The 27,094-nt window shown below is 37.3% G+C and overlaps 4 protein-coding genes, 1 long non-coding RNA gene and 3 other non-coding genes across 8 annotated transcripts; 5 read left to right on the forward strand and 3 right to left on the reverse strand.

Annotated features, from left to right (window-relative positions):
- Positions 1–823: 823 nt before the first annotated feature.
- Positions 824–3,834, reverse strand: LOC103927774 (tubulin beta chain). Its single transcript, XM_009336724.3, has 3 exons — positions 3,193–3,834; positions 1,869–2,138; positions 824–1,769 (listed from the first exon to the last, which is right to left on the reverse strand). The coding sequence occupies exons 1-3, from the start codon at positions 3,590–3,592 to the stop codon at positions 1,090–1,092; spliced, it is 1,350 nt and encodes a 449-aa protein (XP_009334999.2). The 5' UTR covers positions 3,593–3,834; the 3' UTR covers positions 824–1,089.
- Positions 3,835–5,073: 1,239 nt separating this feature from the next.
- LOC125479141 (BRISC and BRCA1-A complex member 2-like) lies at positions 5,074–8,403 on the reverse strand. Its single transcript, XM_048588176.1, is given in 14 exon segments — positions 5,074–5,437; positions 5,518–5,615; positions 5,803–5,868; positions 6,209–6,262; positions 6,341–6,430; positions 6,514–6,562; positions 6,662–6,792; positions 6,919–7,017; positions 7,150–7,185; positions 7,345–7,435; positions 7,548–7,740; positions 7,825–7,915; positions 8,187–8,294; positions 8,296–8,403. Coding segments are annotated over 14 exon segments (1,266 nt in total). The 5' UTR covers positions 8,389–8,403; the 3' UTR covers positions 5,074–5,370.
- A 311-nt stretch (positions 8,404–8,714) lies between these two features.
- On the forward strand, positions 8,715–13,376 carry LOC125479137. The gene is made up of 2 exons (XR_007259826.1): positions 8,715–11,672; positions 12,174–13,376. It is a non-coding gene; the product is annotated as an uncharacterized LOC125479137 (long non-coding RNA).
- LOC125479391 lies at positions 8,944–9,033 on the forward strand. The gene has a single exon (XR_007259952.1). It is a non-coding gene; the product is annotated as a small nucleolar RNA Z161/Z228 (small nucleolar RNA).
- Positions 9,253–9,342, forward strand: LOC125479392. The gene has a single exon (XR_007259953.1). It is a non-coding gene; the product is annotated as a small nucleolar RNA Z162 (small nucleolar RNA).
- A 1,884-nt stretch (positions 13,377–15,260) lies between the features above and the next one.
- On the forward strand, positions 15,261–19,343 carry LOC103927743 (protein PSK SIMULATOR 2). Its single transcript, XM_009336688.3, has 13 exons — positions 15,261–15,622; positions 15,733–16,029; positions 16,370–16,695; positions 16,788–16,880; positions 16,967–17,060; positions 17,142–17,235; positions 17,368–17,465; positions 17,635–17,704; positions 17,843–17,946; positions 18,043–18,159; positions 18,290–18,366; positions 18,527–18,571; positions 18,666–19,343. Exons 2-13 carry the CDS (start codon positions 15,778–15,780, stop codon positions 19,189–19,191), a joined length of 1,896 nt encoding a protein of 631 aa, XP_009334963.2. The 5' UTR covers positions 15,261–15,622; positions 15,733–15,777; the 3' UTR covers positions 19,192–19,343.
- Positions 19,344–20,190: 847 nt separating this feature from the next.
- On the reverse strand, positions 20,191–20,298 carry LOC125479390. The gene has a single exon (XR_007259951.1). It is a non-coding gene; the product is annotated as a small nucleolar RNA Z279/snoR105/snoR108 (small nucleolar RNA).
- Positions 20,299–25,344: 5,046 nt separating this feature from the next.
- Positions 25,345–25,806, forward strand: LOC125479129 (chaperone protein dnaJ 11, chloroplastic-like). Its single transcript, XM_048588164.1, has one exon. It carries the CDS (start codon positions 25,345–25,347, stop codon positions 25,804–25,806), a length of 462 nt encoding a protein of 153 aa, XP_048444121.1.
- The last annotated feature ends 1,288 nt before the right edge of the window (positions 25,807–27,094 follow it).

Consider the following 27,094-nt stretch of genomic DNA (forward strand, 5'->3'; position numbering starts at 1 on the left):
CTTAGAAGTGAGAAGTTTTAAATTCGAATCTTGTGAATAGTGTATTTGATACCAAATTAAGCTATCCATTATGTTGTTTAGCTGAACTCTCCATTTCTCTTAATATAAAAATATCGATGTACTAAAAAAAAAAAAAAAGGCTCACCTGCCTCCAGCTGGAAATATGCAGAGGCAAATACTATTTTAATTTCCATCTCTCTCAAACACATACACTCTCTCTCTCTCTCTCTCTCTCGCTCTTCTCTGTCTATATATATATGTATTATAATTATGATGCAAGCGAGGAAAATTATTAATTGGGATGAGAAGCTTGCAATTTTACTGGTGCAAGCGACGTTGCACCTCATACTTCCATGATACTGATGCATCTATGATCTATCATTTTCTATGTTTTCCTTCCTTCCTTTCCTCTTTAATCTTTTTCTGTTTGGTTTTTTAATCCTTTAATTATTTTCAACTTTAATCAGAATTTCTTGTATTCTAGTTTTGATCATCTAGAAATGCCGTTGCCATAATCTGAAATTCTTTTCTTCACTTTACTTTTTCTCTAATTCTTCCCGATCGCCGAAAAAAGAAGGTTTTCTGTTCGGCAATCGGGCGGAATCAGAAAACAAGTCCGCTGCTATGACTATGTTCGATACAATCCTTTCATCCTTGGCTTTTAAACAAATCACCAAAAAAAAATAATTATATCTCCCGTCAAAGTTGAGCAAATATTGAGTTTGACGGTGGTGGAGATTTTATAATTTCCGGGACAAAGTGAGATCAAAATTGAGTTTTAGAAAGCAATGCAATTTGGAAAAAATAATCAACGATTGGCAGCTGATGGAAAAATTACAATTTTATTCCATACTTGGAAAAGAACAATCACACAAAATCGTCTTACAAGATTATTTACTAATTGTAACTTAATCCAGCAAGGTGATAATCTTGCGTGATTAGCCGAGACAATAATCCACAAGCAAAGACAACAAAATGATAAAAGCAAAAACGCAGATTTTACCATGCAAGTACACAAGCAAGTAATAAGGGACGCCCCTTCCATGCCAAACCTTTCTTCCGGTCCTGATTTGTGATTGCCGGCATGTTCTAGTCCTCGTAATGCTCTTCGGCACCTTCCTCCTCGTACTCGCCCTCATCCTCCACGGTTGCATCTTGGTATTGCTGGTACTCGGCAACCAAATCATTCATGTTGCTCTCTGCTTCGGTGAACTCCATCTCGTCCATGCCTTCACCAGTGTACCAATGCAAAAAGGCCTTGCGCCGGAACATGGCTGTGAACTGCTCGCTCACTCTCCTGAACATCTCCTGGATTGATGTAGAGTTACCAACAAAGGTAGATGCCATTTTTAAACCCTTGGGAGGAATATCGCACACGCTTGACTTCACATTGTGAGGGATCCACTCAACGAAGTAGGACGAGTTCTTGTTCTGCACATTGATCATCTGTTCGTCCACCTCTTTGGTGCTCATCTTCCCCCTGAACATAGCTGAGGCTGTCAGGTAACGTCCGTGGCGAGGGTCAGCAGCGCACATCATGTTCTTGGCATCCCACATTTGCTGAGTCAGCTCCGGCACGGTAAGGGAGATGTACTGCTGGGATCCACGAGAGGTGAGAGGTGCAAACCCAACCATGAAGAAGTGAAGACGTGGAAATGGGATGAGATTCACAGCCAGCTTCCGGAGGTCCGAGTTCAACTGTCCAGGGAACCTTAGGCAGCATGTCACACCACTCATGGTTGCGGATATCAAATGGTTCAGGTCACCAACTGTAAACAGATATACAATTAAGTAAAACTAGAACCGGGCGCTATAAGACTACTTGTGTTACTTGCAACATTATTCAAAAGAATTAGATTGTCACTCACAGCTTGGGGTGCTGAGCTTTAGGGTCCTGAAGCAAATGTCATAAAGTGCCTCGTTGTCAAGAACCATGCATTCATCGGCGTTCTCAACCAGCTGGTGCACCGAAAGAGTGGCATTGTATGGTTCCACAACGGTGTCTGAGACCTTCGGTGAAGGGAAAACGGAGAATGTGAGCATCATCCTATCAGGGTATTCCTCCCTGATCTTTGATATGAGAAGGGTTCCCATTCCAGAACCAGTTCCTCCTCCAAGAGAGTGGCACACCTGAAAACCTGCCCCGCATAAAAAAAGATGTCAATCGGCATATTAAACAAAAATGGAAATGGGCAAGTGAGGTTTGAGAATTTTATACGAACAAGGATCCAACATACAACCACAGATCCTCACAATAACAAATCAATGATATAAGTCCCTATAACCCAAACGAATATAAGCTAAATGTTCCCACGTAAATACAAATCACTAATCCTCAAACAATTAAGCATGTTACAGAAAAGGGTTGAAAATTTTCTTACGGCCATCTCAGATTTACTGCAATAGTTAATTTGCTAAAAGAACCGGAATGAGATCCACTCCGGACCTCAGAGAGATACGGACTGTTCAAGAGAGCTCAAATTTTTTAGGTTTTGTGAATCAGGCTAGTGGGATGGGTTAATAAGAATCATATGATTGAAATTAAGTGGCTCTAATCTCTCGGTCCACGGACTTAGAATACAGAGATCCGCAGTGAATCTCAATCCAAAAGAACCAAACACAACGTCGGTGTGGTAACATATTGACTGTTGGCAAATCACGATCATGCAAAAAAAAGTACAGATTCTTCATCTCTCCACTGAAGAACAAAAAACAAGGGGGACCACAAGCAAAATCAGCCATATAAAGACAAATTATATACATATATAATATATATGCGAGAAGAAGTACAGTTAACCACATGGCGGTGCTAGGAAAGCTGACGACGAATATATCAGATCCACAACCAAACAAAAAGTAAAGGACAAGATTAGAGTTTTGGACGAAGGATCTGACGATCCTAGCTTTGCAATGAGGTTATTGTTAAATATGTAATTAACAACGCTAATGAAAACGGTAATCAACTGAATCTTCAAGCGTCAATGTTTATAATCTCGCAGAAAATCAATTCCAATTCAGAAGCATTTTGAAATCGGATTATCAAATCTTAAACGACGAACTCATAGAGCAACAGAAACAGTAATCAACTGAATAATCAATCAAGCATCAATACATTCAATGTAGCAGAAATTCAAATCCGATTGAGGAGCATTTTCATCTCATAATTCATGTCGAAATTCAAAGAAATTTTACCTTGAAGGCAATCACAATTCTCGGCTTCCTTGCGAACAACATCGAGAACGGAATCGATCAACTCAGCTCCTTCGGTATAATGTCCTTTCGCCCAGTTGTTGCCGGCGCCGGACTGGCCGAAGACGAAGTTGTCAGGGCGGAAGATCTGGCCGAAGGGGCCGGATCGGATGCTGTCCATGGTACCGGGCTCAAGATCCATGAGGACGGCGCGGGGGACGTACCTCCCGCCGGAGGCCTCATTGTAGTAGACGTTGATCCTCTCGAGCTGGAGATCGGAGCCGGCGTCTCCGCGGTACCTTCCGGTAGGATCAACGCCGTGCTCGTCGCAGATGACCTCCCAGAACTTGGAGCCGATCTGGTTGCCGCATTGGCCTCCCTGGATGTGCAGGATCTCTCTCATTGTCGCGACGGAGGTGCCGGAAACGAAGCGAGATCTGCCGCTGCGCTTACAAGGGGTTTTGGGAGGAACGGCGAGAGGAGGGAGAGAGACGAAGACACAGGAGAGAGTGTGTCCGAAGTCGGTGTTATGAAGGGGAAGGGGAGGAGAGAGAGAATCGGAGGTTAGGAAGGTAAATAACGGGCGGTGGGATATTTTTTTTTAATCAATGAGTCCGTTGGTTGTCGTGTGTGTGACAGCCAGACAGAGAGAGTAAGAACAAACCAACTACTTTCTCTCTCTTCCTTCACTCCGTCGCTCTGGCGGGCATGGGGTGCACGTTAATTCGGTGATCCCATCCACCCGCCCGCCAAAAAGTTTTCCCGCGGGAAACGGTGTTAGAATTTAACCGTTAATAATGAGGTTTATCCGTTGAAATCGACTGTATCATTGAGAAAAGCGACATTTAATCCGTTGATTTCCTTTTTACTGTCATAGGACTGTGTTTGGGCGGACCAAAAAATTGTTTGGTAGTTTCCAAACAAGGGCGAAAAGGTTGACCATCTAGGACTGCCCAAATGTATTTTAACATGTGTTAGTGTACATCATATATTAAAAAGAAAATGTAAATATTTAATATTAATGTGCTGGAAAGGAACTCATTTTAATTTTTCGCACTGGGCCACCAAAAACTCGAGGCCCTTCATTGATGTACATGTATTACGCTGTTAAATTGTATGATCCATCACGTAAGATGGTTTTATTTAAAACATTTAAATGTCCAGTTGAGTAGTGTATAGCGCATTGTTAAAAATAAAAATAAAAACTCGAAATTTTAGTATCTTTTTGTATATCTTTTGAGATTTTAATGATTATCGTATACTAGCAACGGTACACTAATGCCAGGAGGATCCTTGCTGGATTCTCTTTGTGAGGATTCTAGGGATTCTCTAATCATATTCATTCATCGTATATCGTACGATTAAAAATCATTGTAAAATTTTTTTATTTAAAATTAAATATAAACAGTATCTGATAAAAACTAACCGCACGATGTAAAATGAAGAGATGTGATAGAAGGATTCTCGAAATCCTCACAAAGAAGATCCGGCGAGGATCCTCTCTCACACTAATGCACCATTGTACCCATTCTGCTCGTTGCTACCAATTTCTCAATTTAGTTGTGCGATCAGAGAAACTGCTCAGACGGCTCAATCATTGTCCTCCATAATCCATATGTAATCTTTTCGCAACATATACATTGACAATCCGACAAATAATAATAATATTTAGTCTGAAAATCCATGTGTTGGGATCCAAATCCGACAATTTCAATTATATCCCCGATTTAGATCTTTAGACAATTTCCATGTGCCGTGCACGTAACTAAGATGCATGAAATTTTCTAAAATCTAACACAGGAAAAAGTAGGCAATTATAAAAGTTCAGGCGAGTAATCAGCTAAAATTAAAGTTCAGAAAAAAAAATCGGCAACTCCTTACAAGTTCAGAAAGAAATCGGCGAATACCTCATTTCCAATATACCCGTCTCAGATCCTGACAAAATATTTTAGTATTTTGAAGCATTTGGACTCTTACTAGATCTTGATCTGAGACGGCAAAGATTTCCAGATTAGAGTAATCATCGCTCCATTTCTCAGTTACTAAGACAAGTGACTATTTTCCCCATCCAAGCTCATGCCCAAGAACCAAAAGAGTTCAAAGCGATTACAAAAATTTACATGATTCGATTGGTGACGGACACGATGATACCGAACACTAACCGCGGCAATCTATGACACCCTAGTGCTGCGGTGGAGGCTCGTTGCAGTGCTTCTTGAAGTTCACAGCCTCGTCTGTCAAATAGTCGCTGAAAAGTGATCCCCGTCACTGATATTGTTCAGATGCAAAAGTGGTGAATGAGTGATAACAATTTACAAAGGAACTCACCAAATTCGCTCGGCCATATGAGGTAATTCCCATCTAGGGCTCCAAGGAAATTCCGTTAGAGGAAGTGACTTGATCGGCACACCATGGTGGTTGAAATGCTACATCATTACGAGAATATAACCCCGTCAATCAAGAGTTTCATTTCAACTAGAAAACATGTATATGAAGACAATAATTGAAACAAACTGCACGTGTGCAGCAGCAGATATTCGTGATGAACTAGCCATATATATGGTTTAGTTTTGCTGTAATCATTAATGCATAGATTCGGATAATTATCCTTGCCTGTGAACTTTGAAGCATCAAAGAAGGCCTTTGCTTTGGAAACTGAGTTGAAATCAAAACATGAACCTATACAAAACAAAACGATCAGGAGCTTGGTCGCTTGAAAAGGGAAGATTAACTAGAGTGCAGTACCCAACTGTAGACATAAAACAACTGAAAATAGAACAAAAGTACCACCAGATAATGCGCAATAACAAAATAGAATGTCAAACTCTTGCTATTGACAGCAATAAACGACACGGAATCCATGTGAATTACTGCTAGATTAGTCAAAAAGCTTATAAGAAAGGTAGAAACAAAATATTATAGATCAAATGAGTTCTTAATTCTTAATCAATGACCCAGCACATGCTTTAGCTTAAAGGAATATTCCATACAAAGATGATACAGTGATGACCATATATACCAAGAACGTGAAAACTCCAGAAGCGGCAAGGAACGTTGCCTTTCTGCATAAGACCTGCCCAATTAGATATGAAAAATTAGTCTTAATGTTTCAAGAACTTTGCAGAGAGAAATACATGCCTAGGATGCCTACCGAATCAGCTTCCACTGGTCTTCCAAACTGAAGGGCTAATGCCTCGATGAAGCGCCTTCTAACATCAACCAAGGAGACTGCCTCCAAAACCTTAGTAACAAGACAATATATTCTTACAAATATGAAATATTTTGAATGTGAAAGCGCAAAATATAAACTCAAATGCAGCTGACCTGTTTCTCAAGGGATTCTTCAAGATGGGGAAGATATTCAGCCATGCACCTTTCAAGAGTAAGAAAAAGAAAAATGAAATCCATAACGAACCAATAATAGTAGAGTATAAAGGACTAAGAATTTATAATTCAGAGGACTTAGACATACATTCCATTCAACCATGGAGGAAGTTTGACTTCATCAATGGAAAATAGAGTCTTCAACTCTGAGGTAGACACTAGTTTCAAGCGAGGAGCTGATGGAGTGGAAACAAATTTTTTCTCAACAGGATATACAATCTGCACAGCCCAAAATACACATCATTGAACACGATGTCCTGGATGAAAAGAAAAAAATGGGGGAAAAAGAATTCAAACTTTTTGGGGGGGGGGGGGTGGGTAACAGAGGGAAAGAGGAATCTCAACCTGCAAGTATATCTTCTGTTGATGTCTCCAGGGGTACACAGGCACCATCTTATTTATGTTCACGTCCAATAGAGGAACTGCAAATTTGACCTCCTCTGGCTACGCTAAAATTCAGAGGCATAAGGACCACATTTATAATCAGAAGCTACACAGCCAAGTTCTCTTCAACACTGATCTTTCGATAGAGCCAATAACAAAAGTTGAACATGTTTTTTACCCAATCATAAATACCTTGTCAACTCCGGAACTCATCTGCATCTCAATGCCCTGAAGCAAAGTGTAAGGATTTAATAGCTAAGAAATATTTCATTAAATTAGATATTCATGAAAATGTTCCTCCTAGTTCATCCCTCACACGCAAACAGACGTCTAGTAATATACAAAGAGTTTTAATTTTGAATTTCTCATGGTTGTTTGAAACATTACCTCGCGAGCAACAATTGTGCTAATTTCAAACTTCAACCTGTCGTCATCAACTTCAGCAACACGCTTCTTCTGGTAGGACATGTATTGATCCCTTTAAAATAGAACAACATTATTTCATTGAAAATTATGAGACTAGTTAACTAAATTATTCCCAAAAGAAATACAAAACTCCAAAGAAAATGTACAATCGAAAAATCCATCACCTCAGTTCATGAATGAGAAGCATAAGCTGTGTCGGGTCTCTGCTGTTCCAATCACTCAAACACTTCATGTGAAACTTTGAGTCCCCTTCTCCTTCATCGCGCGATACAAGAAACTGCTGAAATTTCTCATCATCAGGTCCGAATATAACATCGGGTGCAGAGAACGGAGACTCCGAATCAAATACAACATCCCCTGCAACAAATCAAAACCCCACATTCTTAGCAATCGAAAACAATCAGTACTACATGAAACTACTTATTACAACAATCCACTCACATTTGATAACGTCTAGACAGTAGGAAATGACTAAGGTGAACCGGTCGAGAAATCCCGGGTAGTACTTGCTGCCAGACCACTTGTTCTCAATCTGCAAAGCAAAATTGATCATGTAAAATGTCCTAAAAAAATATTTTTGACAAAACCCTAGAGTGTACAGCAGCTCAGAGAAATCAGCTGATCATGCAACAAATGAAAACCCACGAACCCTAGATTGTTTTCGATTCCAAGAAAATGCCTCAGTAAACTATTACCGTCGGGGATGAATGAAATGAAATGAAATTTTGGAGTTAAATTTTCTCCGCTATTTGTTTTTGCAAAACTGGAAATGAAGCGGAGATGTTGGGTTTGGGAGGCATTACCTTGACGACGAGAGGGAAGTGAGTGAGGAGATAGTTGAGCTGGGCGGCGACGAGCGGCGGAACACTCTCCGACGACATGGTTGTCGCAGAGCGAAGAGACTGAGAATTAAGATTTTGTGGAAGTGAAATTCACCACCTGAACTGAATCATAGAGAAGGGGAGAGCTAAACGGCGCCGTACAGTGCAGCATTACCAACACCATCCAGGTAAGATGCAACATTAGGCATCTACCTAATCATTGAAAGATACTAATGAGTGGTTGAGATTTATTCAAATAAGATTTAATTAAATCTCAACCTCTCATTTATGAAAAATGAAAACTAATAAAAAAGGTTTGAAAATTTTGAATTTTAATGATAAAGATAAAATAAAAGTATTACGATTAACTTTTTAATGTTAAAATGTAATTTTTTGTTAAAATAAATAATAACGAAAATTTTTCATTAAAATTTTATTGTGAAAAATGATGTGCGACCGAAAATCATGCCACATTATAGTCCTATACTGTATTCCAATGTGGATATTGAACCAGCCCAGTAAGGACAGAATTGCGAGTCCAGATCCAAATAAAAGGGCAAAACCGGCAAGGTGAAAGTATGAAAACCCTAATAAAGTTTCAGTATCCGTCCTTTAAATCGTCACGCTGCGGCCTCCGCTTCTCCAACCGAAAACTCCAGAGCCTCTTTTCCCTTCTTCCCCATTCTGTTTTTCTTTCTTTTTTTTTTTTTTTGATTAGTATTTGTGGAAAATTAGTAGGAAATCAGATGATGAATTTGGATTAATCATCTCACGACGGTCGTCTGAGACTCAGTGTCGAAGCTGAAACGATCCTTTGCTTCTGATGGTTTCTAAATCTGTAATCTTTTTTTTTTTTTTCTTTTAATTTTTCTTATTATTTTTGTATGAATTCGTCTTAGTTTTTCACTTTGATTTTATTGAGAAATTAAAATTAATTACTTTAACCCGCCATTGCTTTTGCTTGTGAACTTATATTTAGATTAATGTATTTTTAAAATATGAAATCTTTGAGTTTTTTTATTTTTTTATTTATTTTTTGGTAAATTGAAGAGGCACGATGAGGAGTAATTATAGTAGTGGTATGAGATTTCATATATCGATGACTAATAATTTTAGTCCTTTTCATTCTGAGTGCCTTTATCCTTCTTTTTGTATTTTTAAACGAATTGCGGGAAATTTTAATTTCTTGGTCAAGAACCCTAATGTAGCTTCTTCAGCGAGAAATATATGATTGTAAATTTAATCAAGATGTTTCATCTCCAATTTCAGATCAATGAGCCTAGAGTCGAGTTTACATATAATTATGCTCATCTTGCTTATGTAAAAAGTGCTTCTATTCGGAAGTGTTTTGTTGCTGTAAGTGTTAAAAATTGAAGTGTTATTTTTTTTACATAAAAGTATTTGAATGCGTTTTTTATAACTTTGGAAATATTTTTAAGAAAAGTTTTATTTGAACTCAGTTATCTTATATCTACGTTCAGCTCTTCATATGGCTTATTAAGTCTTATTGGTTCCCTAGTCTATTTTGTGACACATCATTCTCCACCACGTACTTCTTCTAACCCTCATATCTAAATTACAATACCTCATTACCTAATACATAGAATATAAAAAGAATTACAATAAATTGTTTAGCTCACAAACCGTTGTTTCATAGCACATAAAAGTTCTAATTAAGCATACAAAATAAATAATACAAATCATTATTTCATAGCATATATAAGGTTTAGAGAAATTCTAACTCCTCAATACTCTGAGTTCCCTAGTCTATTTTGTGGATTAAATGAATTCTTGGATAGACATTATTTGTAAAGAATGGTTGGTTGTTTCTTTTTTTCTTTCTTTGAAATGGGTGAGAAATGATTGGTTTAGTAATTTCAAATTGGAAGCGTTGGCAAAAGGGTTGGTTTGTGCAAGAAGGGGAGGGATGAGGCATTTTATATAAAAATGCTAGTGAAGAGGTTAAATTTTAGTTTAGTTGGAATCTCTCTTCATTGAGAGAAGTTTAAGGTAATAATAGTTAGTAATATCCTATATGACCCATGCAGAATAAATTTTCTAACTTCTTAATACTCTTTGAATGATAAATTTAAGATAATGATAGCTAGTAATAAGTTTAGTTTGAATCTCTCTTCATCATGCATGACAAATTTATTATTGGAAATTCTAACTCTTCAATACTTTTTGAGTTCTCTGGTCTATTTATTGGATCTTCAATGAACTCTTGAATAAACATTATTTGTAGAGAATGGTTGGTTGTGTTTTTTTTCTTTCTTTAATAGGAAAGAAATGTTTGATTTAGTGATTTCAAATTGTAAGTGTTGGCCAAAGCGTTGGCTCTGTACAAGAATGGAGGGATGGAGGTTTTATATAAGAATGTTAGCGAAGAGGTTGCATTTAGTTAACATTCTTATATAAAGCCTCCCATCTCTCCACTTCTTGTACAGAACCAACCCTTTGCCAATGCTTCCAATTTGAAGTCACTAAACCAACCATTTCTCTCCCATTTCAAATAAAGAAAAAAAAAAACAACAATCATTCTCTACCAATAATGTCTATCCAAGAGTTCATTCAAGATCCTTAAAATAGACTAAGGAATTCAAAGAGTAATGAGTAGTTCGAAGTTCCAATAATAAATCTGTCATGCATGATGAAGAGAGATTCCAACTAAACTTATTACTAGTTGTCATTACCTTAAATCTGTCATTCAAAGAGTATTGAGGAGTTAGAACATTTCTTCTGCATGGGTTATATAGCTTATTACTGGCTGTCATTACCTTAAACCTTTAATAATTCTCTAATGCATGATGAAGAGAGATTTTAATTAAACTAAATGGAACTTCTTCACTAACATTCTTATATAAATTCTCATCCCTCCACTTCTTGCACAGAACCAACCCTTTGGCCAACGTTTCCAATTTGAAATCACTAAACCAACCACTTCTCTCCTATCTCAAAGAAAGGAAAAAAAAGCCTCCAACCATTCTTTACAAATAATGTCTATCCAAGAGTTCATTTAAGATCCACAAAATAGACTAGGAACTCAAAGAATATCGAGGAATTAGAATTTCCCTAAACCCTATATATGCTTGAAATAATGGTTTGTATTATTTATTTTGTATGCTTCATTAGAACTTTTATGTACTATGAAACAACAATTTGTAAGTTGAACACTTTCTTGTAATTCTTCTTATATTGTAAGTATAATGTTTTAGATAATGAAGTATGTATTGATTATTATACATGCTTTGTAATTTGGATTTGGATATTTTCCCCCTGGGTATGATGGTCAGAAGAAGTACAGTGGTGGAGAATGATCTGTCATCTCTTTTGTAGCAATCCATGTCTCGGCAGCAAGCCTTCTTCCCATCTATATGGAGGGAGTGTTCACAATCACATGTCAATATTTTAAGAGGCGAGACTTTGATTTGAAGGCCCTGATCAAACTTCTATTCCTCCTATCAAAGTGTAAGATCCCTCTCATTTAATATCACTATTTGTGTAAGTATTTTACGATTACGAAGCCATTGCCCTTACAAATTGTGTATTCTCGATGTTTCTCAATATCTCTATCAATTCGAAAATTCAGGATTTGAATTCATGTCCTTTAATTGAATCCTTCTACATTGAATTGATTTATCCTAAAGATTTCATTTCATTTGGAATTTAGTTATTCACCATGTAAGAGGATCGCTGCTAAGCATCCATGACTGAATGGTTAAAGCGCTCAACTCATAATTGTCCCACGTATCTATACTGTCATTGTGCATTTTATGGAACCTTTTCTTAGCAAAGCTTTTTCTTTTCTTTCTAAGTTGAAAGTATTACAGTTGTGGAAATCGTTTAGAGAAAATATTGTTGTTATCCAAAAAGAACAGAGAAAAAAGTACAGCGAGTCTGCAATACAACGATTTATGCCCCACCATCTCCTCTGAATTCTACCTGTTTGGTCATGTTTTCACATTTTAGGTGATGGAGCATCCTCAAACCGTTTAATTAAGGTGGTGCAGGCAAATAATTCTTTCCAAGAGTCTGTTGTTAACAAGTCCCACCCCTCAAAGACAATTCGGCAGTGGAGGGATCTTCAAGAGTACATAAATGTGATGTACAATGGCAAACTGCTAATGGTTAGTGAATGTGTATTTCAAGTTCTCTATTTAAGTATTTAATGTTTAGTTCTAGAGTGACGCAAATGACAACAAAATATTCTCCTGAGTTCATTAACAAGTAAGCTTGTTAGAAACCCTTGTTGCATGAAAGCCTTAGCGGCCCTCATTTATAATTTTAGCGGAGAAGACTTCTTATCAATTTGTTGGACATGAAACAAATGCTTGCAATATGAGAAAAAAGCTTCCATGTCAGTGTCCATTTAGAAGAGATAGCAACAAGGTTTACTAGCAAGCTGACTTGTTAGTTTTAATAATTTATGCAAGTAGTCAACTCCCAAATAATGGTTCAAACAAGCAAATATATCAGCCGAAAATCTACGCTGAAATTTTAAATGAGGGCTGATAAGGGTTTTTAGCAAGTTGACTCGTTGATGAACTCGAAAAAATATTTTGCTGTTATTTGGGTGGATTTTGGCGGAAATAATATAGGAGTGCATTGGTGTGCCAGTTTTGAAGTTATAGGATGTAGAGATAAAAACACAAACTTTTATTTTTATTTATTTTCTTATTCTTTTATTAAAAAGGGTTATTTCAATCGAACTTGTTCGTGTAAGAGAGAGAAAAAAGAGTGATGAAATATAACGAACATGACCAGAAGATACTACACCAGTGCTCTACGAAACTGTTGATGGGCTTGGCCAGATGTGGTTGACCTGGATGGGCTCATAGGGTCCAAATATCTAACTTGTTTGCAGTTGGATGAATGATAATAACACTTGTCAGATCGCAACGGTCTTGATTTAAAGATGTTTCTAAAGCACCATTACGGTTTTTTTTTTGGGTTGGAAGAGCTGTTATGATGTAGTTTTAATCGTTTGACAAATATTTTTAGTCTTGTAGATTTGCTTAGACCATCTCTCATATTGTTGCGTTAATCAAGGAAGCAGTACCAAATAAACCTCTAGAAAAATCATAAGTGGTCCAAACTGTTATTCTACGTACTTGTAAAGAACTCAAACTTGACAACAGTATGATAATACAATATGATGACAAGCGTTGCGGTTGTTATTGATCTTCATATGATATGGAATCGTGAGATTTAGTAGGTACGGGCTTCTAACAATCTCACTAATAAAAAATTAATGTTTCTCGCAACAGATTTTATGCCACCTGAAAGCTTGGTATTGGTTAATCGGCTGAAAATCGTTTCATTGTTATCTAATCATGGTGAGTAGGATGCCCCATGGGTCTAGGACTCTAGATTCTAGAACCAAGCTCAACCTGAGAATGACAAATATACATGGAGAACCAATCAAATTGTGACAAATGTCGATAACTAGTTGTTTAAAGTTAAAATATATCATAGGATCATAATGTCCATTTATTATATATCGTGCGGTTATAAATTATTTTAATTTTTTTTATTTAAAAATTGAACACAAACAGTACCTGATAAAAACGGATCCCACGATCTACAATGAACAAATACGATTTACGGATCGTCATAATCCTCACAAGGAGGATTCGGAAAGAACCCTGTTGGATGGGGAAGTAAACGCAACGTAAGTAATAGTTCGATACAACGTGGCCAAAAACAAGAAGCCGAAAGGAACATGTCGAAATCGTGGTTCAAACTTCAAACTTGGAAACCGACTTGTTGTCCAACGCTGCAACAAGCATCTTAAAAAAATCTTTTCCTCCTGCCTGAATGTTTCATGCACTTGTAATAATTAAATCCTTCTTGATCATCAAATCGTTGACAAATCAAATATTGACTTGAAGACCACAGTGGTTCTAGTTCAAGATTGTCATATTTCATTTAACAACCCAACATTTTTACACTAAAGACATCCACACAACATAATTCAAAAGTTTTAATGTGTGATTTTTTTATACTATCCCGATACTCATCTGGTGTGGTTCATTGCACAAGGTGAGATAGTCGTCAGTGTTGCTTGACTTTATCATTATTCACATGAGATTGCATACAGGGGCGGATGTACTTTGGAACCATTCAAAGTTTGGGAAATGTAGATGCGAAGACTATTTGAGGACTCTTTGAATGTTTGATATGTGTACATTATTTTACCACCAAGTGTTTGATGTAATGTCTACTAGGCATATCTTAATGGGTTGCGTCAACAATACTCAACAAATTTTCTTGACATCACTCATTAGATTGCTTCGACATGTGTTGATATTTGATGACATGTGTGCAGTATAGTTTGGCTAACGATAACAAGCCCACCAAGTATTCCATGAAATGCCTCAGTAAATAAACTTACTTTTTTATTTTTTGTGCGCTTCAAGTCTTGTTTCTATTTCAAAAACTTGAACATTTAACATTGGAACCCCCAAAGTTCAAATCATGAATCTGTCACTGACTGCATAGAGCTACGTAGAACCAAAATACATGAAATCATTGTTTTTGTGAGAAATGTCTTCCTAGTTATTTGTTCTTCCATCTCTACACAAGTTTTTATGACATTTTCGAGTCTAATTATTTTCGATTTTGACACATTTAGTTGACAAGATTGAGGGAAGTAAGGAATTGGAGAACATGAAACCAATTCGTTTTCCAACTATGAATTTCCTTTCTTTCTAATATCCCTTCATTGATTTATTAAAAAATACAGTCATAAAATAAGATCATCTTTAAATCTCGTAATTCGAAACTGACGTTGAAAAAATTCGGATAACTCATTTTAAATTTTACAACACCCATTAACCTGTTACATGAACCTACCTTACACAAACAAAAAACCTAAATCTCTTTCGCCCCCTCTCTTGAACAGTCCAGATATTTTGTTCCGTTGATTTGAGTTGCGAGATTAGGACAGGATCTGAATTGGTAAACGAAAAAGATGGCAATGACACGTCAGGCGAGACAAAGAGGAAAAAGAGGCAGACAAAGTAGGCGGGGACTTTGACATTTCCATGTTATTTTTCCCTCCACCACCCAATCACGCATTCATTCATTCATAATATCAAATTTAAAATTCAAATTTTCGTAGTATCAACTGCTAATCCACATTTCATACCCAAAGATTTCCCAAAATTCAAATCCAATTCTCGCAATTTCATACCAGTCAAGATATTCCCAATTTTCACACGAGATTTCCGGTTTTCCTAATTACGCGTTTAGTCCCGTAGAAAATTCTCACCATTTCTTTTTTCAGTCAAACATATTAACTCTAGAATTTCTACTCTCCTTCCTTTTCAACTCTCTGCATTTGTTTTCTTGATTGATAAACGGTGTTTGGTTGCTGAGAAAATTACTGGGTTCTCAAGGATCATCTCTGCAAAAAGGTATGTTGGTTGGTTGGTTCATGTTTTTTATTTGTTTGTATGTGTTTGGTTGCCGAGAAAACTAAGAAGGAAATCAGAGCTTGTGAACTGAGTTTTGTTTGCTTATTCAGGTGTAATTGGAAAGCTCTTGTGGGTTTTTTGAATTGGGGCAAACGATGGGTGGGGTGTGCTCGGGCGGGGTGTCTGGTATGGAAAATCCCGATCACGGCGGAGGGAAAAGTGCTGGATTTTCCGGGAAACTCAGGTCGGTGAAGAGCATCGGCAAGAACAAGGAGAATTCTAGTCCTTCATTTTCCGAAGGAATTGCTCCGCGGAAAACACCGAACAGGTTTGATTCCGGCGAGCTGCAGTCTTCAGTTTCCCGCGAATTGAAGCCCTCAACTCCGGCTAGGACTGCTATTAGCAAGGTATCGATTGCTTTAGTTTTGTACTGGAACGGTTTAGGGAAATACTAACTTGGAAAATGTTGGAAGCACTTCTGCCTAGAAGTGATTTTGGTATAATCATGTCGAGATTTTTATTAAAAACCCAAGTACTTCCCGGAAAAAACACTTGGAAGTACTTTCTCAATGCTTATCCATAAGCCGCCTCTTACGACCCATATATGCTTTTAAGTTTTGATGTCAAATGTAGTGATAAGAGCTGTTGGTTGTCAGATAACACTTTTAGTCACTTAAGTAGAAGCACTCTTGAAAAAACTTTTATATTTGTGGCATTATTGCTTTAATGTTGTGTTTTCTATGGTAGGTTACCCCGAAGAACTCGTTCATAGGAAAGGCTGGCATTGTTGGCCTGGAGAGGGCAGTAGATGTTTTGGATACGCTCGGAAGTAGCATGTCGAATTTGACTGTCAATAGCGGATTTCTTGCTGGCGGGGTGTCTAGAGGCAATAGGATCTCTATATTGTCGTTTGAAGTAGCTAATACAATCACCAAAGGTGCAAACTTGCTCCAATCTCTATCAGACGAAAACGTCCAGTTTCTAAAGAAAGATGTTCTACATTCGGAAGCTGTACAAAAATTAGTTTCTAAAGATATGAAGGAGTTGCTACGCATTGCCGCTTCTGACAAAAGGTGGTTGTTGTGTAGAGAAGAGGTTGAATTTAGTTGAAGCTATTCATTGCCTTCTGTTATGTTACCCTTTTTTTTTGCATGCGCGTCTGTAGGGAAGAGCTTGATGTTTTCGCACGTGAAGTAATAAGGTTTGGAGACTTGTGTAAAGATCCACAGTGGCATAGCCTGGGTCGATACTTGTCAAGGTGGGTTGATTTGTGAGAATTATGCTGCTGCGATTATATTGATGAATTTCCGCCATTTTAATATCTTCTGTGAATTTGAATTTCAGACTAGATTCAGATGATGATTTAGGGTACGAACAACTAAGATCAGAGGTAGACATGACGATGCAGGAATTGACCACTCTTGCTCAGCATACTTCTGTAAGTTGGAGATTCATAACAACCAACAATTTGTATATATTGAAGTCGACTTGAAGAGACTAATTTTATCGACATTTGTAGGAATTATACCATGAGTTAAATGCATTGGACAGATTTGAACAAGATTACCGGAGAAAGGTGGAGGAAGCAAAAACCTTGCATCTCCCTCCAAGAGGTTCGTCGATTTTTGTTTTTGGTTTGCTTTCTGTTTTGGGGCTTCAGCGAGTGCCATCCTTTGAGTATTTGAATAGTCTAGTTTATAACATCGAAAGACATTTATGGATGCTTTTTTTCTTTGTATTTTCAGGAGAGACTCTGATGATGTTGTTAAGTGATGTAAAACAACAAAGAAAGATTGTAAGAAGCTTGAAAAAGAAATCTCTTTGGTCTAAAAATTTGGATCAGGTACCATCGTCAAACACTTTTCAAATTGCATAATTCTTTCCTACCATTTGCTAAAATTATTCAAAACAATGCACAGCGATAGTTCATTATTTGCCTTCAACGGGGCACAAAAGGATTTCATTAGTATTCATCTTCCCTTATTGCTATCACATTGTATTTTTCTTTGCAGATTGTCGAGAAACTTGTTGATATTGTTACTTATACACATCAAGCAATCTTGGAAGCATTTGGACATAATGGTAGGAGCAGTCTCTCACTCCGAGAGCAAAAATTGATAACTGTATACATACGCCTTAGTGGATGTCAAGGAATTGTTCATAAGAGCTTTCTTCATCATGACTCAAACATAATGAACAACTTAAGCTTTCTATTTACAGGTCTGACTTTGGTTAGTGCGGACAAGAGCAAAGATCCTCAAAGACTAGGAGTAGCTGGTCTTGCGCTACACTACGCTAACATGATCAACCAAATTGATAACATTGTAAGCTTAATTCTCCATTTCCGTATATTGTGTGTCTCATATACTTGGTATGCATTTGCAAAATAAAATGTACTCATGAATGATTAATCCTAATAGGCGTCCCGACCAACCTCCCTCCCACCAAACACACGGGACACATTATATCAAGGTCTACCAATTACTGTTAAACAAGCTTTACGATCCCGATTGCAGACTCTTGATGCCAAGGAAGAGGTATCACAATGCATTTAACACACATTTGTCCATTATTTTATATTGTAGATTCGTCATTAGATTTTGGTTTTTTATCTTGGAGCTTCAGCATTCCAATCGTCTTATCCTTTTTTATGTTGCGCTTCTGCAGCTCTCTGTTCCTCGGGTCAAGGAAGAAATGGAAAAGACTCTCCATTGGCTTGTTCCAGTTTCCACAAATACGACCAAGTACGTTCTGTAGCATGCTAATCGGAAGTTCCTGTCAATGCTTTGCCCGTGTTTGTTTTCATTCTTTTGAATCAAGCTCAGCAAAGAAATTTATTACGCGTTGTCGTTACTGTCTTACTTCCACTAATCTCTGTTTTCCTGATGTTGCAATTTGTGGCAGAGCACATCAAGGCTTCGGGTGGGTTGGAGAATGGGCGAATTCTGGGTCAGTCAAGGCCCCTCTCTTGCGCTCTCTCAATATTTTCTAACGTCAATCGAAGCGATTAAGTTCAATTCTGACCGTGTTTTCTGTTTTACAGTCCTGAGTTTGGTAAGAACGGATCCTCACAAGTTAACCTGATCCGCCTCCAGACGCTATATCACGCAGACAAGCAGAAGACGGATCTCTACATCCTCGAACTAGTCACATGGCTTCACCATCTGATCAACCTTGTAAGACAAGGAGATCATGGCGTGAAGCCTTTGCATACGCGGTCTCCAACTCGTAAAGGGTTGGACATTCACTCCAACATGCAGCAGTTTCTAACCAAGACCTACGACACCAAGTCCCAAAAAGTCCAACTCTCGGAAGAAGACCGGAACCTGTTAGACGAGGTGATCGGGAGAATGAGAAGGGTTCCCGGGATCAGTAAGAGTCAGGAGTTTTCGATTGCCGAGAGGAAAAGAAGAGGAGTTTTGGCTTTGAGCAAGAGCACGGGGAGTTCCCCTTCAAGGGAGCTGGGTTCAAGGTGTAGAAACTTGCTTAAGCGAAAGAGTAATGCTTTGGATGTCATGGACGGCTTAGATTCAATATACTCAGAGTCTTCAGTTTCAAATTTTTTATAAATATTTATATTTCTCTGTATATAATCTTCAGATGATTAGGGTTATTGTATATATGTACCACCTATACAGAAATGGAGTTATTTTATGTAGCTCATGAGAGTGACTTATATACGGAAAAATTAATGTGATACTGAAATACGATTATGTGTTAATTAATGTTGTCTTATTGATATATAAGTAGTTTGTACTCATGGACTTCCTTGAAGTGTTGGAAGTGTTGGTCGATTAGTTAAGATCTAAAATGATAACAGTTCGAATGGAAATGCTATTAAAATGATTAAAATCATTTGGTTAAAATGTTTTTTTAAATGATTCTTAGTAAAATAGTAAGTGAATTTTGAAAAAACGCTTATTGCTTTGTGCAAATCACGTAACTAGTGTTTCTTACGTAAAATACTTTTAAATGGTTTTGGAAACATAAAACATTTTTTCTAAACGTTTTCAGTCATTTCTAAACAAACCCAAAGGTGTTTTAGGGCTTGTTTGGGGTGGCCTCTATAAGGATTAGAAGATAACCAAAAGTGCTTTTATCTATGTTTTAACAAAAAATAAAACATCTTAGAATTTTACCAAATCTTTTTACATGTTCATATCAAAACTTGAAGGCACTACTTACATAAATGGAATAGTTATTTGCGAACAATTATAAATAGAGAATTTTAACGAAAAAACTCTCGATACTGTTAATTTTAATGAAAAACTACATTTTTATACTAAGTAGTCAATCTTATACTATTCACTTTACCCTTTATTTTAACAAACATTTTTCATTAGTTTTCTTTTATAAAAAAATCTTCCTAGAAAGTAATTTAATAATCATTTTGTTTTCAATTTTATTAACTTTTTAAATTTGTGTTACTATTTTTTATAATTGTTTTTCATTTTGGAAAAGTTGTAACCGAAAGCCAAATTTAAAAATAATGAATGCTTATTTGTCAAAAAAGTTTTGCTACTGAATTTTGGTGTTTGGCGGCGTTTTAAGAAAGAAATAAAGAGATGGGGATCAGATGGTAAAAGAGGAGAGTGTCCAATTGTCGTAACAGGCTTTAGGGCGGACACCCATCTCTCGCATTTTAATTCGCGAATTATGACCACTCATCATATCCCGTTTCTGCCTGAAGGATCATGCTATTTGCTTCTGTTGTCCGGCCATTTTATCCACTCCGCTTCAACCAATCTTGTATTCCACCGTCGATGTGGGATTGCCTTCGTCCGCTCTCCCGCTCTTTGATTGTTCATCTTCCGCAGCCGGGTTTCTTCATAGGCTCAAACTCTGTAGCTTCATCTTCACATAGAGGATCAAACTTGAAATTAAAGAAACAGATTTTAATTTCATTGATTAATAATTACCAAAATTGATTTGTCATTGGAGACGGTTTAGCGGTACATGACTAATCACTATCAATATAGCTTCTAACTTAACCACTTGTGCTTGGTGTGAGGTTTTATTCAAAAGACTTTGATGCAAGTAGTAGTGGTTTCAATGTAAAGATATTTAACTTCAAGAGTCTTCCGATGTAAGACATACTAACGTAGGACCACATGAAGACATTTATTCATAATGAAGTGCTTTGAATAAGATCCGATCTTATCTCGACAGTAAAAACCCGTCATGATTCAAGTCACTTGTCGGATATTTGATTTCATAAGGTTAATTTTCAATATGAGACATGTTTCAAGATGGTCCAAACTCTACCGATTAATTACGAAGTTTTGTTTGGACCTGTTTAAGAGTTCATGATATGGGTCCAAACACAAATCCTCTTAAGTTGGACTCACAAATATGATGTTTACAAGTAGCCTAATTATCATATGTTGGCTGCTCAAGTATAAGTAGGATTCCTGCACAAAATTCTTTGTGTTTGAATTACAGAACTTTGTGTTTATGATTAAAATTGATCATATTATGAATCACTCCGTAAAGATCATCTCTGTAAATACATAGACAGTTCGTAATGCTTTTATCAATTCCATTCATCTGTTTTATATAGTTCGATGATTAAACTGCTTTTGTTTTAATCAAGTACTTGCAGAAACAATTTTTATAGAATGATTTATAAGATAAACTGTTATGATCATAAATACGAAGTTCTATGAATCTATAACAAACAGTTTTGAATAGAAATTCATACTCATCATCTGATTCTTCAATCGATCGAGCATATTCAAATCAAGTTATATTGGGACATGAAGTCAATTGAAATGAAGCGAGTACTTCACATGAGCCTCGAGTGCTTCACTTCGCTGAATTGCTGCCACCAATCATTTTACCCATCATTTGATTCTTCAATTAAATTTCTAACATGCAACGCTGCATCGCCCAAATTTCATTTGCGCCGCGAATACGGGGCGCATCGTCCGCACTTAGATCTCTGCTCTTGCCTGCTTAACGCTTAAAGAGAGAACAAATTAAGATTTAAAAAAGCAGAACTGCACACGTACTCAAAGGGAACAAAATTCAGAGAGTGTTAACCTGGTTTAAATTGTTTTGTGTTGTAATTTAGTAAACCGAGATAAACGTTGGATCTCCTCACGCGGACATGGCCCATGTGGGAAGGGAACTAGGGTTTCAGCTTGGAGATCACACAATTATGGCTTCCCTCTGAGTCACTACCACGTTGCGTTTGATGGGTACTTGGTTTATATACGTTGAATCTTTACCCATATTATGCGACAATACCAGAACATTATACTATACAATGAACCGCACAAAGTTAGACTTGGGAAACCAGTTGGTGGTTTTGTCACGGTAGTTTACTTTTTTGACAGCTAAAAGAACTCACGTAAGCATTTTAGCCTCTTCAAGGCTGTCTCTGAGATTTTGGGAACTTTGTGCAAAATTTGTAAAAGAGGACCTCCTTAAGATAGTTTTAAGTTTTAAAAAACGTATGACAATGTATTGATACTAGAAAACTTTCACTTAAATAAAAAAAAAAGCCACTTAGCACTACGGTCTAGTGGTATTCATCCTCACTTGAAAGTGAGAGGTCTTAGGTTCAATTATCGTCAAAGGCAAATTTGAACCACATTATTGTTAGCTCATTTTGAGGCTTAGCCCACTCCTCCACCCCCTTAGTATATATAATATTGTTTATTCAAAAATAAAAAAATAAAAACAAATTTTAGCACTTACTGCTTGCATGTTTACAAGTATCCTTAATGATAAATAAAAATATCTACAAACATAACCTTCACTAAATAATCAAAAGTAGTTTTGTCTTAAACAATCAAACATGAAAAATAAAAACTTCAAACCTCTAACTTTAAAGTTTTACTTTAACATATACCGTTGTTATATAATAAAATTAAGAAACTTTCGTTTTTGGGGTGATATTAAACACTCAAAATATCCCATTGTACTTCAAAATTTTATATTTAGAAAGAAGAAAAAAATCTTTAATATGGAGTGCACAATGCAGTTTTAAAGTACTAACAAAAACAATTTGTTTGAAATATAGAACATTATTACATAATATTAGATGGCAAAAATGTAGGGACTCCTTCAAATTTAGAATCCTATGTGATTGCACCTTTCACTCCTCCTCAACATCCCGTCTAAACCTCTCTTTAATCATTATTAGGTAATTTATCAACATCAGAAATCGAATATATAGCGTTAAACATAAAATTACGGCATAAGTTTATAAGCAGTCACATTCAGCATTTTCTGATGTGTCATTCTCGTCTTATCCTAGGAACCTTGAAACACGAACTTGGTCTTATCCTTATTGGAACTCTTGGTTACCTATGGATAAACCTAAATAAGATCGGTCACATTCGCTGATGGGACCACAGAGTTCCTAAATCCGACGTGGCGGGTTGGCATTGGTGGCCTTACTACTCTAATACCACCGTTCCTTCCTCATGGCGGTAACCCACGTGCCAAGTCGGCCGCCCGTCGTTTACACCGCTTTCGTGTTTCCGCTGCGGTGGGCCATCCCAGCTGTGCTTCCCTGTCCAGCGGTTGCCTCTCAACAAACCGCGTCAATAATTAATGGAAAGGGATCTTTTTTGCTAATCTATCAAATCAGAAAATTCATGTCGTTGAAATTTGATTCAACGACTACAAATAAAGACCAACTTTAAAAGTTATCATAACTTCAGTCATTTGATCAAATTTCAACGACGTTGATTCCCTGATTTGGTGGATTAAAAGAAAGGGATCCGGAAAGAATCGTTTTCCATAATTAATACTAGAAAATGCCACACGGTCTATGTGTGTGAAATAAAATTTTTTTTTTTCTCAAATATTGTTTTAAAAGAAAAAATCGGCAAGAGTTATGCAGGCATTAGATAAAAAACATAAAAAAATAAAAAAAAGTAGAAAGTGTTGGCAGTTATGTGGAGAGAGTGTGTCTAGAGGATAAGGATAAGGTGATATGGTTGTGAGGTTTAAAAAAAGGGCAAATGTTGTTTGTTTGAAATTACTTTAATGCCTCAATTTTTTTTCTTTTCTCACATTTTTTAGTTATGTATTAGAGGTTATAGTTGTAATTTCATTATTATTTTTTTATTGACAAAGTGAGTGCTATTAATATGTAGTTTTAATTAAAAACTAGATATTTACGTTTATTCTTTTTTTTTTTTTTTTTGTTGAGGAACTCGTTTATTCTCTATTTAGCTTCACAATTAATTGACTTTTTTGCTTTGTTTACTTGTTTTATATTAGGATTACGTTATTTTATTGAAATAATAATGGATCGAACCGTTATTGTACCCATAAGAATCTATTTGTTGGACTAAAATTATATTTATATTCCTTAATTGTTTTTCACTAATATTATTAGTTATTAGGTAACGAAAACAACTAAAGATTCTATGTATAAAACCACTTAACTATTTAATTAAATAAAAATATTGCGATGGAGAAATTATCTAGTTCTGTCTAAATAATTTGATTCACATTACGTAATTTCCTTAAAATGCAAATTTTATTTTTTCCACTGAGCGGACTTTTAGTATAAGAAGGGAGAATCTGTTTGCCTAAAATCCGAGCATTTTGTATAAATCCAAACTATCAAATAAGTCTTGTAGAAAGCAAATTTTATTTTTTTCACTGAGCGGACTTTTAGTATAAGAAGGGAGAACAATGCATATTTCGAGTCTTCTAGATGCATATTTTGATTCTTCTAGCGTCTTCTTTTTTTTTTTTTTTTTAAGATGTGATAGAACTTCATTGAGAGAGGGAATTAGATACAAAAGTCAACAAGGCAAAAAAAAACTTAACATACAAATTCCTCAACCAACAAATCATCTAAGAACAAAGGTTGATCAACATTCCAAACACAAGGAGCATCACTTTGAGCGAAGTGGTAGGCTACACTTTCCCTCTTTATAAACAAACACGCCCTTAAATAAAAGATTGACTTTAATACGAACAACGATTGTGTTGCAAGAACTATATGTAACAAAATAACGAGTTCACCTAATATAGAGCATAATATAACACGCACTAACAATTTTAATTGTTAAATTCTTGATTATTGAATCTTTGAGCACACCTCTCACTATTAATTCGCAAGACCCATACTATGGAGAGATTTTTTAATGTTACCGCAACACACGGTGATACACCACGTGCATAATTTATAAAAAAATTTTATAATGTGCTCAGAAGAATACTTGAAAATTAAAATTTTTCTCTACTTATATAATATATTATGACGTACCACGCTATGATTCAGTTTACGAAAAAATTTCTCCGGACTATGAGGTATGCAAATACTAGAATTTTCGCAAAAATTAAAAATGGAAAAGGTGTCACTCCATTATTGGTTAACCTATCAAGGTCCATGTAGGTCCAATGCATTGTTGCCATTTGTCAACCTCACACTACAAAATCTAGTCAAAAACCGAGTGAAACCCAACCCAAACCAAGACAGTTAAACCGTATATCTAATGGTAATGCCCATACCATGTGCCGTGTCAGATTTTGGACATTGGAATGGACACCGACGCCCCGCTGAGTCGGACACTCTCCCAAATGGATAAGGCCTCATATTTCGTTAACCCAACCCCCAACTTTTAACCACGGTTAACCGTGATTTGCATCTTATCCCCAACTTTCTATAAATCCCCAATCTCCCACTCCTTCGGCCACAGATCCGACTCCTTCCAATCAAAATTTCGAAGCAAACAACAACAATCTCAAAAATGGCTTCCATATCCTCCTCATCTTTCACTTGCCACTCCTCTCCTCTTTTCTCCGTCGCCAACGACGGCCCCCGCGCTCCTCCCTCCTCCGTCAGCTACCGGCCCCTCCGCGTCTCCGCCTCGTGCGCATCGACGGTTGAAAGGCCGCGACCCCGCATTGGATCAAGCTCCTCACTGTACGACGTGCTCGGGATTCACGCCGGCGCCACGTGCCAGGAGATCAAGTCGGCGTACCGCAAGTTAGCGAGAGTTTTGCACCCGGACGTTGCGAAATCATCCGCGGACGAGTTCATGAAAGTCCACGAGGCTTACTCCACTCTCTCCGACGCGCAAAAACGCGCCGATTACGACCGCAAGATGATGATCGGACGGCCGAGGACGGGCGTGGCTTCCTCTTACGCTTACGCGACAACAATGTCGTCGTCGACTAGCCGGAGATGGGAAACCGACCAGTGCTGGTAGATTTACAGACATTTCACTCTGAACATATTCCGATCTTCTGTAATTAAGCAAACCTAATTAAGCTAATTATATGGTTAATTAGTGTAATTAGGAAAGCCCGCTACGCGCCTGTCGTTCGGATCGGACGAAGTGCTGGCTAGTGTGTTCGCGTGTGCATATTGTAAGCTGCAGGCGCCATTTTTACAGCCTGAACAGCTAGGGGAAATTATATCCTCCACTTCCACGTCAGCTTGTAACGAAATATAAGATCTAATTTGAAGATGTGGATTGTATTCGATAATTTTTCGTCTTTTGAAATATAACATTAAAAGTTTAAGGTAAAATGCTTAATCCTTTACAAGTAGCAACTTGGCAAGTGATGCTCAACAAACCTCGGTAACACGCCTTGACAGTCGTCGATACTCGACAGAACACTTGAGCACCGTCGTTGAATCTCGACATCATGCCTCAGCGTCTCTCAAGAAATTTCGATAGCGTGCTGTAAACACGAAAAATTCCTGAAACAAGAGACAAGAACACGTGTACAAAATATATTTTTTGTATTAAAGATTTTGGGGTTACAATCTCTTTGTAATTTGGTCCTCTGATTCTATCTTCGTAGGGTGTAGGTTTGTGGATGAGTTGTTGATCCAAAGGGCCGTCGGGGCTTGATCTAAGGATGAACAGTTGATGAATGGATCTTCAAGGGGCGTTGGGCTTGATCTTGAAGAATGGGTGTATGAGTTTGTTGAGGTTGTTGATCCAAAGGGCCGTTGGAGCTTGATCTTAGGATGAACGGATAATGAATGATGAACACTTTCTTCAAGGGGCCGTCGGGGCTTGATCTTGAGTTGGTGGAAGTTCTTCAAGGGCCGTTGGGGCTTGATCTTGAAGGTTGATGGATGAGCGGATCTTCAAGGGCTTTTGGGCTTAATCTTGAAGAACGATTGGATGTGTGGATTTGTTGAGGTTGTTGATCCAAAGGGCCGTTGGGGCTTGATCTTAGGATGAACGGATGATGAGCGATGAACACTTTCTTCAAGGGCCGTCGGGGCTTGATCTTGAGTTGGTGGAAGTTCTTCAAGGGCCGTTGGGGCTTGATCTTGAAGGTTGATGGATGAGCGGATCTTCAAGGGCTTTTGGGCTTAATCTTGAAGAACGATTGGATGTGTGGATTTGTTGAGGTTGTTGATCCAAAGGGCCGTTGGGGCTTGATCTTAGGATGAACGGATGATGAGCGATGAACACTTTCTTCAAGGGCCGTCGGGGCTTGATCTTGAGTTGGTGGAAGTTCTTCAAGGGCCGTCGG

This window comes from the organism of the source record quoted next, unplaced genomic scaffold (genome assembly GCF_019419815.1).
Source record: "Pyrus x bretschneideri cultivar Hongxiangsu unplaced genomic scaffold, Pyrus_bretschneideri_v1 Contig28, whole genome shotgun sequence".
NCBI classification, from domain to species: domain Eukaryota; kingdom Viridiplantae; phylum Streptophyta; class Magnoliopsida; order Rosales; family Rosaceae; genus Pyrus; species Pyrus x bretschneideri.

Bases quoted from the DNA above. Each gene is read 5' to 3' on its own strand.
- LOC103927774 (XM_009336724.3), bottom strand. From the start codon at position 3,592: ATGAGAGAGATCCTGCACATCCAGGGAGGCCAATGCGGCAACCAGATC. The intron at 2,139-3,192 runs GTAAAATTTCTT...TATGCGGGGCAG, and splicing joins GAATTGTGATTGCCTTCAAG to GTTTTCAGGTGTGCCACTCT. The intron at 1,770-1,868 runs GTGAGTGACAAT...ATCTGTTTACAG, and splicing joins AAAGCTCAGCACCCCAAGCT to TTGGTGACCTGAACCATTTG.
- LOC103927743 (XM_009336688.3), top strand. From the start codon at position 15,778: ATGGGTGGGGTGTGCTCGGGCGGGGTGTCTGGTATGGAAAATCCCGAT. The intron at 18,160-18,289 runs GTATCACAATGC...GCGCTTCTGCAG, and splicing joins CTCTTGATGCCAAGGAAGAG to CTCTCTGTTCCTCGGGTCAA. The intron at 18,367-18,526 runs GTACGTTCTGTA...AATTTGTGGCAG, and splicing joins GTTTCCACAAATACGACCAA to AGCACATCAAGGCTTCGGGT.
- LOC125479129 (XM_048588164.1), top strand. From the start codon at position 25,345: ATGGCTTCCATATCCTCCTCATCTTTCACTTGCCACTCCTCTCCTCTT.